Raw genomic sequence first — 15,672 nt, 5'->3', positions numbered from 1 at the left:
CATAGAGGTTAAGTCACTTGTCCAGTGTGGAACAGCTTCTGACTGGCTGTGGAATTAGTCAGACGGCCTTGCTCTGTCACCTATGCCATTCTCCTGTTGCTGTATGGCCCACCTTCCACACAGGAACCAGTGAGGGAGGAAGAATGCTTATCGGGAGATATGAGTTGTTTGCATAGCCCTCACTTCCTTCCACAAGGCCACCTTTGTCCTTTGTTGTATTATTTTTTTTCCAGTTCATACAGTGTTTATGTACATAATAAACATTGTCACAAGAGTTCTTGATTGGCTTCCTCTGTGCTCTCTGCTATAGAGATCAGCAGTTCCTGTGGGCATTACCTTATTAATGCAGATTTTCCCTCCTGATTCCTGATGCCTGAGGAGAGGGGCAAGGCCCTATGTCCCTATAAAGCAGTGCTTCTCAACCTTAATGCTGCGAGCCATTAATACAGTTCCTCATGTTGTGGTGACGCCCAAACCATAAAATTATTTTTGTTGCTACTTCACAACTATAATTTTACTACTGTCATGAATATTAATGCAAATATCTGTGTTTTCTGACCCCTGTGAAAAGGTCATTCAACCCTCAAAGGGGGCGAGACCCACAGGTTAAGAAACACTGCTGTTAGGGGTGTCGGCCCCTGAACACCCTGCCAACTCTCACATTCATAAAGTAATCCTACACCAAGCATACATAATCTGAAAGTCTAGACTCTAAAATGTCCCAAACCCCAAAACTTTGAAGGGCTGACATGACACCACAGATAAAAAAAAAAATTCTGCACTATAGAATTTTAATTTCATGTTTAAAATTGCTACCTACTGGTTTCAACACTCAGCACGGAAAAAAAAAATAGCAGTGTATATGCCATGCAGGCGAGTTTTAAATAATTTCCTTTTGGTTAGACTTAAGTCTCATCCCAAAGTGTTTATATATAAACAAATATTGCAAAACCCAAACTCTAAAATGCACGTGCCACCAAGTGTCTGTGGTAAGGACCTGGTCTGCTGTGGTCCCTCTCTTTTGGTGGAGTTCTCTGCAGTTCTTTTCAGAACAGGAGGATTTTCTGCTTCTGTGAGTCATGTGACCATTTTCCTGATACTATAATGCCGACTCTGGAAATGTTTATTATATTTTATTCCTGCTTCCAGGGCACTGCTGGCAGCGAGGCTATGGCCACCGAAGAAATGTCTAACCTCGTGAACTATATTCAGCCTGTCAAGTTTGAGTCCTTTGAAACTTCGAAAAGTAAGCTTTCCTGCAGAGAAATCTCTTATGTAGTCTAAACAGGAGGTAAACAGAATCTGGCAGAAGGATTCTGGCCACGTTGGATATTTGCATGGGTTCTGCCTGCTTGGTATTATTACAGAAATATAACCCCTTTTAACGCTTTGATACTAGATATTATGTTCAGTATATTAGAAAACCGTACAATATCATTTCATGATGTTCAGGCACATATTTAATATGACAGACCATGCATGGTTACTGGAAAGATACCAAGCCAGTGTCCAGCTGATTGAAAATTTAGCATTTCATTTTGTTTTGCTCACAACCCTCATGGGACCACTAGCAACATTATGACAAGGTTAAGCATCTAAGTATTGCAGAGGGAAAGCAAGAAAGACTTGGACAAGCTTGGAAACCCGAAATAGAGCCAACCCACCCAGATTCCATTTGTCCAGCTCTTTTCATGTATTTAGGAGACTATGTGACTCTGTAGTTCACTTTGCATCACTTTTGTTTTCTCTTTACCCAACTGTACATTTATAGTAAATACAAAAAAATGTATCTTTCTGTTATTTAATGGGGGGGAAACCCTTTTATGAATGTGGCCCTTATATTTATACAAAGTGCAAGGTAATATAAGTGCAAGAGCATCCTTAAGGCTTCCTGGCTTCTTAACTGAAATTTTAGTTAAATGCAACAGCTTCATTTTTTAAAATGTACATACACCCAACTTCAAGCTTCTATGTGTATGCTTATTTATCCTTGTAAGCTTCTGCTCTGAGTCTCCTAACTTAGTGGCACTTGGTGTCTCAAGATGTGCAAGGAATTTAAATTTCCCTACAGGTCATGTGTATAAAGAATGCAGCATTTTCTAATACCATAATTAATCGGTTCTTGTTACCCGAAGTTGCTCAGTATAAGCATCCCAAAGCAGTGGGTTTTCCTGCCATTTGGCTTCACTTTCTGCAGCTCCACTGCGCGATGCTCTTAGAGGCACCGCAAGGCAGAGCAGTCGGAACCGGAAGTTCTCTGCAACCCAACGATGCCCCTGGATATTCTAATGCTTTCTCCTCGTGGTTCCTTTCACTTCATAATGCTAGAAATCTCAGTGATCGTACTTTACCCATCGTGAAGACCCAATTGTAATTAAAAGTCATGACTAAAATAATTAGTCACAAGAAAGTAAATTAATGATGAACCAAAATAAAGGATTTGGGGGTTCCCTGAAAGCAAGGTAGGCAAGCGAGTGATGGACAGAGAGTCGTCAGTGATCAGGAGGAAAAACAAGGTCATCATTTTGAAAGTGAAGGAGTCAAAGAGGGAAAACCTTGCCAAAGCTCACCGGTTATTTAAATGTAGAGCTGTTTACAGGCTGTGTATAGCACATACCTGAGTGCGGGGCATAGCCACTGGTCCTAAGGTCAGAAAACCACAAAATTGTCTGTCAGTCTTTCTAAACTGATATCACTTTGTTTTGTCCCCTGTGCCCCCCACATCCCCTGCCAGAAGCTTGAATTCTGCTTTCAGCTTATTTTCCTAACAAGCTGATGTTCAAGAATGGCTAGTTCTCTAACACGTTCCCCTCTTTGGCTGTTGTACTCTACTATGAAAATGAGACTGGAACATCTCCAAGCGTTGCTCTCCTTTGATAGATCCTAATTCTGATGCCACGGTAGCTGCGACTTTAAGAGCTGACAACGTGGGTGTGAATAACAGGTGGTGTCAGCAGAGACATCCCCACAACATCTTCTGCAGATCCCCCAAGAAACAATTCTGGACAGGTTTAATACAAGACCGTTTTCCTTGTCATATGACACCTGTTAATGAATTAATCCATGCCCTGCATAGGACATCTCACCCAAGCTATGAAATACTTGAAGAGGTAACTTGCAAGACTCAACTTATATTGCCAGCAAATGGTTCATTGATTTAAAAAAAAAAATCCAACATGCACACTGAATGTTAAGAATCAGGTACCCTTCAATTCACAGAGCATTTATTTCTTTTATAATATTATAATTCATAACACTGAGTTTTTATTTATTGCCCTACTTGTTGCTGTTGAACTCAGAAAGAAACAAAAGCTTTGAAATGTCTTCCTTCGTGGAAACCAAAGGACTCGAACAACTTACAAAGTCTCCAGTGGAATTTGTAGAGTATCCTTGATTTGATGAATGACTGTTGAACTCACCCATAAAGTCCTGGTCTGTGTGTTTGATAAGAAGAAAGATGCAAAGAAAGGTTCACATCTATAGCCTCAGTCTCAGGTGTCACATGCGATGTGGTCTATAGAGCCTGGTCTATAGAGAGACAAACTGCCTTTAGGGAAGCAGAGGCCCTGGCTGCAAAGCTGCCTTGCGCTGTCAACCTCTAAGTCCTATTTTCCTCATCTTTCAATATAGGTAGTGCTACAAATATTATGATTTGCTGTTTGGTTGGGTATATAATATATGTAACACATGTGTGTATACTTTATACACTAGTCTATGTACACTTTCTGGGTTTATAGTTATATATGAATATGTAGATCAATGGTATCTACACATAGGAAGAAACCCAGCTTAGCATTCACACACACATGTGATTTATGTTCAACTAAAAAGTAGCAATGATCGTAATGATATGAGTGGAAGAACGCGGCAATGGTAGTTTCTAGTTTAGCGTTATTACCCATGAATCAAAATCAAAGGAACCTTCATGTTATTTTTGATAAATAATGATACAGTCTTAAAGAGTTCTATTTGATGAAGCAATCCTTAGAGTAAAATTCCTTTACATCTCATCAGTGCGGCTAAGACTATGGTTCAGCCAAGCATGAGGATTTGATTCTGAAGTCAGGGCCCTTGTTTTTAGAAAGCTGGCTATGGTGACATGCACCTATAACTACAGTGAGGTAGAGACAAAAGGATCCCTGTAGCTTGTTGGCCAGGCAGTCAGGTCTGCTCGGGTAAGCTGTAGGCCTGTGAGAGACCCTGGCTCATAGAAGAATGTAGAAAGCTCCTTAAGGTCCAAGGATGGCCTCTGGTACAACCTTATACATAAAGGTTGTACACACACACACACACACACACACACACACACACACACACACACATGCATGTGCGAGTACTTATCAATGAGAGAAGAGGCAACAACTGTGAACTCTATAGTTAAAGTCACGCTATAAAATCATTGTCATTAGTATTCAGTAGTGACTTTGTGATTGCCCTTTGTTAAATGCTTTCTCTTACTTAATTCTTAACGGAATCCTAGGATGGGGGAATTGTGCAGTTACTGTATTGCTGAGGAAACTAAGAATAGAAAGGTGAATTAACTCCCTAACTCATCCAAGATCACAGAGCCAACACGTTCAAATGTTTATAAGACTCAAGTTCGTCTTGCCTGGCTCAGACCTTAGCCAACATCTACCTTACTTGGTCATGAGTTTCAGTCTATCAGGCTATAAAGAAAGACAACCATAGTCTTGTCAAATAGCCTCCCCAGGGAAGATTAAGAAAATGAGGAATGAGCATTAAAAAAAAAAAAAGAAAAAACAGCATTGTGGTTTCCACTGTTTGCTACTGCTCCACACAGTGCCATCCTCTCTTGTAACTTACTAGTGCAGCAGTGCCCTTCATCGCTGCGACTGTGGCTATGACCACACAGTCACATAGACTTTAACTCAGACATTCTTGCCGTCCTAGGACACCCACAGGTTTCCCAGAAGCAATGCTGCTTCTAAGAACACATTTGTTCTAGTAACTTGTTCCCCACCTGTTTCACCTAAGCAATGCATTGTGCTCGTTACTGTCTGCTGCATTTCCCTAGTAGGAGATAAGAAGGTAGCCTCACAGTGAATTATGATATTCACTGATCATTTTGAAATTGTATTCGCCACTTAACATGATGGTCCAGATACAACAAGATGCAACTTAGCAGGATATATCCCAAAGGAACACGCGTCGACTCATCCAACTACATGCCTCAGCTCTTCTGGAATGCTGGCTGTCAGATGGTGGCGCTCAACTTCCAGACAGTGGGTAAGTAACACAGAGCTCACTCCCATTGTCTCGGAGTCACCATAGTCCCAAGTGACCACCCACAGTCATTGCCATGGGAACACGGGGGGGGGGGGGGGGAGGGAGGAAGCCAGATTTGATTGAAAAACTAAACCTCAATGAAGGAGAATCAAGGAAGAAGAAAAAGACTTGAATTTTGAAAATTGAGATGTTGTACTTAATAACTTAGAAAACAAGAGTTTATATCTAGGGATTTCATGCTCTCCAAGTAATTTTCCAAGCAATATAAACTATTTTAGAGAAACTGAAAAGTCAAAAAGAAAATGAGAAATCTTGTGTTGGGGAGAATGCTCAGGTGGTGAAGGCTTTACCTTGTAAGCACGTGACACGAGGTCCCTTAGAACCCACGTAAATACGCTCAGTGTGATGGCAAGAGCTTGTCATCCCTCCTCTGGAGAGGCAGGCGTATACAGACCCTTGGGTTTGCTGTAGAAGACTCTGTCTTGCAAGGTAGACAGCTCATAAGGAGCAGCTGAGCTTGTCCTCTGCCCTCCACACACATGTGTACATATGTGTAGGTATCTCTACAATCACACATGCACTAACACATACATAAACCTGCACACACACACATACACACACACATAAAGAAGGACCTACACACATAGACATACATGAGTAAGAGTGAGTGTGTGTGTGTGTGTGTGTGTGTGAGAGAGAGAGAGAGAGAGAGAGAGAGAGAGAGAGAGAGAGAGAGAGAGAGGCCAAAAGGAAGAAATCTTCCAGAAATGCTGCCTCATATTAGCTTGCTCGGTATTATGTACACATTTGCGCTTGTATTTGCTTGAGTGCGCATGTGTGGAAATGCACACATGTACATACACTGAAATGTGCTACAGAACACTGAATTTTAAAATTACACTTATTTCTGTGTGGTGGGGACTTGCATGCACATCAAAAGTGCGGGGGGGGGGGGGGCAGGGTCTGAGTCCAGCATGCTATTTCTCCCTTTCCACCATGTTAGTCCTGGAGACTAATCAGGTCCTCTCACAGCACAGCAAGCAACTTGACCTGCTCACCCATCTCACAGCCAGAAAACTGAGTTCTAGTAGCTGTTAAGAAGATTCCACAAGCCACTCTAAACCCTTTTTTTGTCACTAAGCGAATTTTCGTTTCTACTATCCACCAATGTTCTGAGATCAGTCTTAACATATAAATTATCAAATCCATTTCCTGGAGTTTTTTTAAGGCTTTAAAATAAAGTAATATGTTAAATCATATAAAAGTTTCAATCACAAGGTGTTTGGCATATTGCGAAACAAACCATAAACCTTTTTGTGTTGGTTTATTCTTTCATCAATAATGTGAGGCATGAGGTGCCTCTGTTATTGGACACCTCCGTCAAACACTATCATTAAATAACATGAACCACAAAGGTAGGCAAATGCACTCTGCACTGTCTTAGTCTCGTCTCTTGGACTACTGTCCACGTTGAACACTTGATTTGTTCCTTGTTCCTTGTGTTTTTGCTTCTCTGAACTGCCTGGTCCAGCAGCAGGCTGACCGTCAAGCCATCCTCACCGCGGGACTATGCTAACGGAATCGGCATAGTGGGTTTTTTTTTTAAGAGTTAGAGAAAGTTTCACCCAGGAGGCACGGTTGACTGGTGTCTTCCGCCTTTTGGTGTCACTCTGCATCTTTCTGCTTCCCATTCATCTACCTCCCTAGATACATGGTAACCCATGGCTTCCAGTTTATTTTAGAAAACCTAAAATCTTGGATGTCTGCAAAAGTTAGTGTGCGTATGTGTGTGGGGGCTCCCACATGAAGGCCAGAGGACAGCTTTTATGAATCAGGTCTCTCCCTCTTCCACAAGTCCTGGGGATCAAATTCAGGTGGCTTGGTGGCACATACTTTTTATCTGCTGAACCCTCTCACTGGCCCTAAAATTTTTCTTTTTGTTACTGCATCCAATTAATACTGTTTAGCAATGCAATTTCTCGAGCAATAGTAACTGTTTCAAGGATGAGAGGTCTGTTGTTTCCTTTTAGGTTACTTAGTCCAATTTTAGTGTCATAGTTGTAATAGTTTAAGAAAGCAGTAGAAATTTTTTAATTTATTGTTAGTGTTTTTAGTGTTACATAGAATCCTGAGATAATCCTGTTATTACCTCCTTTTTGGCCTCATTAGTTCAAATACATCACTTCATAGATGATTTGGAACAGCTTTCTTGGTACCTTAGGAATTTAAAATATTTGTTTGCTTTTTATTTTCATTATTTATGGTTTTGTGCTATGAATCAAATCCAGTTTTGATTTGATCCATATTTGGCACACGCTAGGTACATATTCCACCACTGAGCTTTCAGGCCCTAATAGGTGTTTGTTTGTTTGTTTTTTAAGCCCCAGCAATTAGAGTAAATTGACATTCACAGTGTAAAGACTGTTAAGAAAACTTTGACCAATAGCCTTTGTCCACTTGAAAAGACCGTGAATAATTCACACTGGCTGCAATTAATCACAGAAATGCACATTGAAAATGTCTTCATATTAATTAATAAACTAATAATTAGAGCACCTCTTAATAGCAAGCTATGAAAAAATATTCCTCAAAACAAAACCATAAAAAGGTTTATGTGAGTATAAATTAGTTTAAACTCTCTGGAGGACATTTTGTTATTTATTTATTTTAACTTTGTAACTATAAATCATTCAGATTACATCCTGATCGCTATCCCCTCACTTGTATCTTGCCATTCCCACCATCCATTCTTTCACCCTATACAAAAACAAAGCATTCTCTCCCGTGCCTACCATTTGATGCAACAATTCCCCTTACTCTTGGCAAAGCCATTGCTAAATTTTCAAAAATTTCTCTACAGTGCCCACTGAATGCTGAAATGCTGAAAATTTGCTAAAAACATAAATGTGCCCAAAGGAGGGGCTGACTAAAATAATAAATTCAAATACATGTATTCAAAGGAATATCTTTATACAGTGGTTAAAACTAAGGCCCAAAAATGCTTGCTAAGATGGGTGTAATGTTTGTAAAAATGCATTTGAATAAACAAAAAGGTTTATTATTAGCTTGTTATTAGTGTTCTCTCTGGATCTGGAGATTACAGCTCCTTTTATTTTTTTCATTTGCGTCTCTAAATTGTTACAGTGTATGGCTATTTCCTTGTAAAGACATGAATAGTCGGGGAAGTGGGCTATCATATCATACAGTCTTGTTCTGCGACTTCCAAACACAAATGCACTCACACCGGGGTGTCTTTGGTCGTCAGATCTAGCCATGCAGATAAACATGGGCATGTACGAATACAATGGAAAGAGCGGCTACCGGCTAAAGCCAGAGTTCATGAGGAGGCCGGACAAGCATTTTGACCCATTTACTGAAGGAATCGTAGATGGGATAGTGGCCAACACTTTATCGGTTAAGGTACGTACACCGCTACCCTGTACCACCCTCTGCCTCCACCCCCTACCCTCAGCACCCAGGTCACAAACCCATCCCTGAAAAAAAAAAAGCCTGAATATTACCTATTTTGCATACAGAAGTACCTTTGTCATTAAAAGTTTATGAGGGCTCTTTCATACATGTTTCCTTTTAAGGGTCAAATACTCATTAGGAATTTCCCCAGATGACATGGAAATAGGGATGAGAGTAAATGGAGCTAAAGAAGCAGATGAAGTGGAGGCTTCTTAGGAGCGGGTCCTGTCTTTGGGTGCAAGCATCCCACTGGGGAATGCACAGGGAAGCCAGGCACCTGCAAAGAGGTCTTCCCGTGTGCCTGCCCCGGTTCTCCCCAATTCTAATATTAAATAGTGAACAAAAGCTTCCAAGCTACCATAGCATGTCTTTTAATCTACCACGGTATTCAGGGATGGTAAAGTCAGTTTCATAATCTTAAAGCATCGCTTTATTGCCAGGCATGGTGGCGCACGCCTTTAATCTCAGCATTTGGGAGGCAGAGGCAGGCAGATCTCTGTGAGTTCGAGGCCAGCCTGGTCTACAAAATGAGTCCAGAACAGCCAAGGCTACACAGAGAAACCCTGTCTCAAAAACAAAAGAAAACAAAAGAGTTGCCTTATGAACTATGTATCTTATCCTAAAAATGAATTCCAGATCTTTTTACTCGATCTTTGAAATACATGTAACAACAGATTTTTAGCTATCCAGAAGTATTTTAATACCATGAGAAGGCTCCATTTTTTAAACACGATTTTTATTTTATGTGTATGAATGTTTTGTCTACATATCTGTCTGTGCTCCACAGGCCTACCTGGTGTCTGTGAAGGCCAGAGGAGGACATCAGATCTTCTAGGACTGGAGATAGAAATGATTGTGAGCTGCCTTGTGGGTGTTGGGAACTGTACCAGGGTCCTGTGGAAAAGCAGCCAGTGTTTTTAATGGCCAAGCCATCTCTCCAGCCCTGGAAAGGCTACACTTTTATAAAGAGCTTCTGCATGGATTCTGGAAGCATGTAGTTGTTGAAATTGGAATGTTATAAAAAGTAAAATTTCCCTTTTTCAACTCTCATTTACTTTGTGTTTCCAGGAATAACTCTATGACTAATAAACTTCCAAACCTAATGTTAATGCATTTTCTAGCTAAGCTTAACAAAGCCATGTGAAAAACTTGTTTATACACCCTTCTGACAGTTTACTATCTAACTCAAACACACACACACACACACACACACACACACACACACACACACACACACATACACACTATATTGTTGGTGATAAAATAACAGGGCACTGTAAGCAAGTGCCCTACCACTGATCTATATCCCAAGCACTTAGTTTTTGAGACAGCATCTCACTACATAGGCCAGGCTTGCCTTAAAGTCACAGTTTCTCCAACTCAGCCAATGTGCTGGGATGACAGCCTTCTGCATCCATATCCAGCATTTCTGGCGAGTCCCTGGTTGTCCTCAAAGTGAGCAACTTTATGTTGAAATTTCAAAAATTAAATTTTAGTGAAATGCTTTGCAATTTTATCGTTTGAAATGATTTCAAATGACATGTTATAAAGTGAATTAGATAAAAATGGTACTGCATAAATGTACTTATTTTAAGAAATTGTTTTCAGTAAATGATGATTAATTCTGTCAAGAATGGTTAAGACAAACTCATAAGCACCATGTAGTGACAGAATACATTTTTAAGCATTTCTATCAATTGTTTTAGCTGAGTCAGACTAGTAGGAGCTTGACCTTGTTTAAATCCATCTTAGTTTCCACAGCCTTTTTGCTTATTGACTTTGTCTTGAAAAGTCTACTCTGAACAGTGGGAACAGTTATAAAACCATAACATAGATACAGGAAAGCTGGGGTGAAGGGAAAATAGTTGAGAGCCACACCCAAAATTTACCCCGTAGCTTCTGTCCAAAATGCAGGCCCCTGCATAGAGTCCCACCTCCTTCCCTCATCACTACCAAACTCGGGGTCAGGCTTCCTGGTCCTGTGAGAGCTCTATGTAGTTCTTCTAGCTGAGACTTTCCAGTTCCACATCTGCAAGCTAATACGGTGATGTGCCATCCCATCTGACTGCCAAAAACACTGAGACTTAGGGCCATTGCTACTTTCAGATTCTGCTTTTGATCAAACAACACGAGCCCTCAAAACTTCAGGGCATGCGAATCCCTGGTGAGACTCACTTCACTTGAAACTCACCAGCATTTTGTACAAAGCCTGCTAGGAGGGAGAACCCAAGTTAAACAGCAGTGATCCATAGCAGGTATATGCGCACCAAGCTTATTACTGCCTTTACCCTTGCCCAGTTAGGCAGCTATACAATTGTGGGCCAACTTTGTCTAGCTCTGGAATTATTTGGCATTGTGGAATATAAAATTTAAGACTATGTATTTACAAAACACCTGCCACATCATCCTCTCTGTGCAACCCAGTTGTGTACATCCATGATGGCTAATGGAAACAAAACGTCCTGTACTTTATTTCAGAAAGAGCAGCAGGAACAGGGGGCAATGGGCAGTCCCAGGAAGTGTGTGTGTGTGTGTGTGTGTGTGTGTGTGTGTGTGTGTGTGTGTGTATGTATGTGTGTGTGTGTCAGGGACAGGTCTCCCAAGATGATGTCTGAGCTACTGAGCTAGACGTCTAGGACAATGGTGTTGAGAGCATAAGCAATGGGAGCTGAGGGAAACCAAAGACCCTGCAGATGTGGCCACAAGTCCTGAAGGAGTCAGACAAGAGGTAACCTGGAAGGCTTTCTGACTTGGTCCTGGGTTGATGCATCTGTTAATGTTTACGACCCAGATGTTAACAACTGGATTATAGATAAAGAAAGACATGGGGGATGCTATAGGAATATGTACTCTTATAAATTTAAGACTAAATTTTACAGGATATTAATTCTGTAACCAGAGAAAGGAAGCCCACAATTGTCCAAATGGCTAATGGGGTGAGGAGAGAAGTCATGATAACTTGGTGACTTATAAGGATGTTGTTAGTTTATTGCTTCCATATGACTCTACCCACTGGCTCCTAACCCCATTCTCAGTCTCCTGTACCACCTCTTTAAGTGGAAGAGGAATAATGGCTCTGGCTTTTGTTTCATTATTTTTATTATTATTACTTCACACTCACAGGCTGCATTCGGCCTCCTTAGAGTTGTCTCCTGACTCTTTGTTAACCATTTATTAAGACTTTCTGATACTTTCTAGATTATTTCAGGTCAGTTTCTTTCTGATAAGAAAGTTGGGACTTATGTGGAAGTGGATATGTTTGGCTTGCCTGTGGACACAAGAAGGAAGGCATGTAAAACCAAGACGTCCCAAGGAAATGCTGTAAACCCTGTCTGGGAAGAAGAGCCTATTGTGTTCAAAAAGGTGGGTCTCTGGCTTGCTGCAAGAGACAGGTGTTTTCTGGGTGTTTTAAACATAGGAAAAACAAGCAAAGCCAGGCGTGGTGGCACACACCTTTAATCCCAGCACTCGGGAGGCAGAGGCAGGCGGATTGCTGTGAGTTCGAGGCCAGCCTGGTCTACAAAGTGAGTCCAGGATGGCCAAGGCTACACAGAGAAACCCTGTCTCGAAAAACCAAAAAAAAAAAAAAAAAAAAAAAAAAAAAAAAAAAACAAGCAATTATTCGGTTGTGACTGAATAAAGCAGTTGTATTTTGAAGGCTATCATGAAGGTCTTAACTTTTTAATATTTAGCTTTATTTAATTGTATTAATGTCTAGCCTGTGTGTAAGTCTGTGCCACACATACAGGTGCTCACGGAGATCAGAAGGGGCAGGTGGATCACCTAGAACCGGAGTTATAGACCTTTGTAAGCTGCAATGTGGTTGCTGGGACCTGAACTTGGATCCTCTTTGAGAGCAACAAATATTCTTAATCTAAGCCATCTCCACAGACCCTTACTTTGAGGTTTTATTCAAAATATCAAAGTAGCTGTGAAAACCTTCATGCATAATGATGGGGCACCCTGAGTTCACAGAGGTGTCCTCTTTGATGATGTATGTGGAAAAAGAAATACCCCTCGGCAAGGTCCTCTGGAGCACAGTGGCACACACGAATGCAGCCCTATTCCTGCTTGTGTCTCCTCTTTTACCTCATAGAGAGGCAGCTTAACGTTTTTACCTAAATTAGCTCAGTAGGCAACTGGTCTGGGAATAGCAGGGCCAGCTACTCTGATAGTTTTCAAGTTCTTTCTGGGATCTGCTTACTCTTGAAACCAGCACCCTTCGTGTCCCCACAGGTAGTTTTGCCTTCCCTGGCCTGTTTGAGGATAGCTGCTTATGAAGAAGGAGGCAAATTTATTGGCCACCGCATCTTGCCCGTGCAGGCTATTCGGCCAGGTATGATAGCGTGACGACTTAGGAACTGTGGCTTCTCTGTGCTTGGGCTGTGTAAAAGAGGCTTTAAAATTGCTCAAATTGATCTGGTACTTTTGCACTTTTGTCATGTTGTTGTGTTGGAAAAATCGACTTCAGCCATGATACTTGTGCATAACAAGCTGCCTGCAAACTCACGGGCAAGTATTTGTGTTCCTGATTCGTGAGTCTTGTGAGGTTAGCATGGTATATTAGCTTCTTTCTCACTACTATAATGAAAAATACTTTAGTCAGGCTGCTTTATAAAGAAAAGAAGTTTATATCACTCACAGTTTTGGAGGCTGTGAGGTCAAGATCTGATCATTTCATCAACTTTCCTCCAGTAAAGACCTAGTAGTGGAGGCTTCCTAGAGGAAGTGGGGATGGAGATCACCTCACCAGACAGGAAAACCAGAAAACTGGGTGGTAAGGCAAGGGTCAGTCTTTTTAGTGAGAATGTTTCTCAAGAACCATCTCTGGCAAGACCTAGTAGCATAGACCTGTGACTCCAGCTGTACAGGAGGCAACAGCCTCCATCCATCATGGGAAACCAGGGGACAAAGCACATCAGCCACAGCATACAGATTGGCTGGGCTAGCCTGAGCTCATGAGGCGCGGGGTAGGTCATTGGCCTCAGCATAAAGATTGGTTGGGCTCACCTGAGCTCATGAAAGGATAAAGCTCATCGGCCTCAGCATGAGGATTGGCTGGGATAGTCATGGGGAACAAAGCACATCAGCAACAGCCTAAGAACTGGTCAGGCTAGCCTAAGCTCAGTGGCATGGTTGTGCATTCAGGTTTATTTCTGTCCCATGTGTGTTCATGTTGGGGTGCATGTTGAAGTGGTAGTGGCACCCAACATAGGGACTCCTTTTGCTAACCCAGAGATGTGTTAAAAGTGCCCAACTCTACATGTGCATGTTCACTCTCTGCTTGCCCCAAAGTACTAATGTCCCATGGGCAAAGTAGATGCCCAGTCACAAAATCACATCAAGTATGGTTTATCATAAGGGACACATTTGGATCAATAATTTAAGCTGGGATGTAAAGTTTGCAGGGGAGATGTGTGTTAGAACAGAAAAGATAAACATAAAAACAAATCAGAAATGGTCAAACTGTATGGTTAAGTTGAAGAAGAAGTGGTCTGTTTGTTGTGTGCCACAGGTGGGAATAGACGTAACTAGCATTTGAACAGGTGACACTCAATACCATTGTTGCCCTGCAGGCTATCACTACATCTGCCTGAGAAATGAGAGAAACCAGCCCCTGATGCTGCCAGCTGTCTTTGTCTACATCGAAGTCAAAGACTATGTGCCAGACACTTATGCAGGTACACAGTGCCACTTGGGGCCATCTGCATTTTCATGGCCTGATGGAAGGCTAACTGGGCCAATGGTGGGACCTTGTGAGGCGGGCTCCTAAGCACAACTTTGTGTGTGTGTGTGTGTGTCTGTGTGTGTGTGTGTGTCTGTATGTGTGTGTGTGTCTGTGTGTGTGTGTCTGTGTGTGTGTGTGTGTGTAAGCTCAACACCAGTTGTTTGAACCTTTCTTTGTACATTTAAGTTTTTTCCATTGAAATCCTAATGTTCCAGTGTTCAGTCTATTTCCACACGGGCAGTCTTATTCCCGTGGGTCCACCACTTCCCAGCTCCGGCTGCCCACTTCCACAGTTGTTCATCTACACCTGTGCAATGAATTTGCCTTCAGCTAGAGGCAGATCTCTGATCAGTTCTATGCATGGAGTCACAGATTCACAGGAATTAACTCAACCAGAAGTCACGATTTTAAATTTATTTACTTACTTACTTACTTATTTATATTATCACAGATCCTGAGAGAGACCCTGACCAGTGGTGAAGACTGTCACAAACTTGGAACACATTTTTCTGTTCCAAAGGTGGCAGCTGTGACTCCCTCTGCCTGGCCATTGCCATGCAAATGAGACACAAATTGCCAAGTCTTTGGGTTGTTCCAGTAATCTGGAAGACAGACTGTGGGAAGACTAATCATGAAACACATTGGACCAAATAATCCAAATATGGATGCCATTGCTGAATAGGCAAAACCTTCAAAAGGAAGGTGGGGACGATGCGGTTGGGGTCTCCTGACTTGAAAAGCTTATTTGGCCCTCAAACTTTGACTTCTTTATGAAAGTTGTTTCAAAGTCCTGGCCATTGTGAAATTTTAAAATGTGGCATCTCTGAGTGGAGAGTTCCAGGATTGGTGGAAGAATAAATGATGCTACATGAACGAGTAGGTAGATGGGCGATAAATGGATGCAAATGTACGGATGATGGGTTATATGCCTGATGGTTCTTTGGATGGACAAGGGATAGGCAACTCCTCCAGGAACCGGATCTAGAATGTCTCTCCTCTGTTTAGATGTCATTGAAGCTCTGTCAAACCCAATCCGATATGTCAATCTGATGGAGCAGAGAGCTAAGCAGCTGGCTGCACTGACGCTGGAGGATGAAGAGGAAGTAAAGAAGGAGGTAAGAATGGCTCCAATTTTAATGCATGACTGTAACATGACTTCCACACCTACGTGCTGGCATGGGCTATGCAACGTCACACATCAGAGGCATGACTTGCTAGCGCACACC

At 41.8% G+C, this 15,672-nt stretch overlaps 1 protein-coding gene across 2 annotated transcripts in view; it reads left to right on the top strand.

The window, feature by feature from the left end:
- The window catches only part of PLCB1 (phospholipase C beta 1), a 679,674-nt gene that overhangs the window by 543,957 nt on the left and 120,045 nt on the right, over nt 1-15,672 (top strand). For both annotated transcript variants that reach the window (XM_084776840.1, XM_084776841.1), the window contains exons 16-23: nt 1,150-1,246; nt 3,300-3,384; nt 5,123-5,247; nt 8,513-8,667; nt 11,917-12,081; nt 12,955-13,054; nt 14,295-14,399; nt 15,452-15,561. In XM_084776840.1, coding sequence (XP_084632966.1) covers nt 1,150-1,246; nt 3,300-3,384; nt 5,123-5,247; nt 8,513-8,667; nt 11,917-12,081; nt 12,955-13,054; nt 14,295-14,399; nt 15,452-15,561 — 942 coding nt within the window. The remainder of the gene's footprint in view (nt 1-1,149; nt 1,247-3,299; nt 3,385-5,122; nt 5,248-8,512; nt 8,668-11,916; nt 12,082-12,954; nt 13,055-14,294; nt 14,400-15,451; nt 15,562-15,672) is intronic.

The sequence above is a fragment of the Acomys minous genome, assembly GCF_964271855.1.
Source record: "Acomys minous genome assembly, chromosome: 3".
NCBI lineage: Eukaryota > Metazoa > Chordata > Mammalia > Rodentia > Muridae > Acomys > Acomys minous.
Note: the sequence above shows the minus strand (reverse complement) of the source record. Positions and strands in the feature narration are given on the sequence as shown.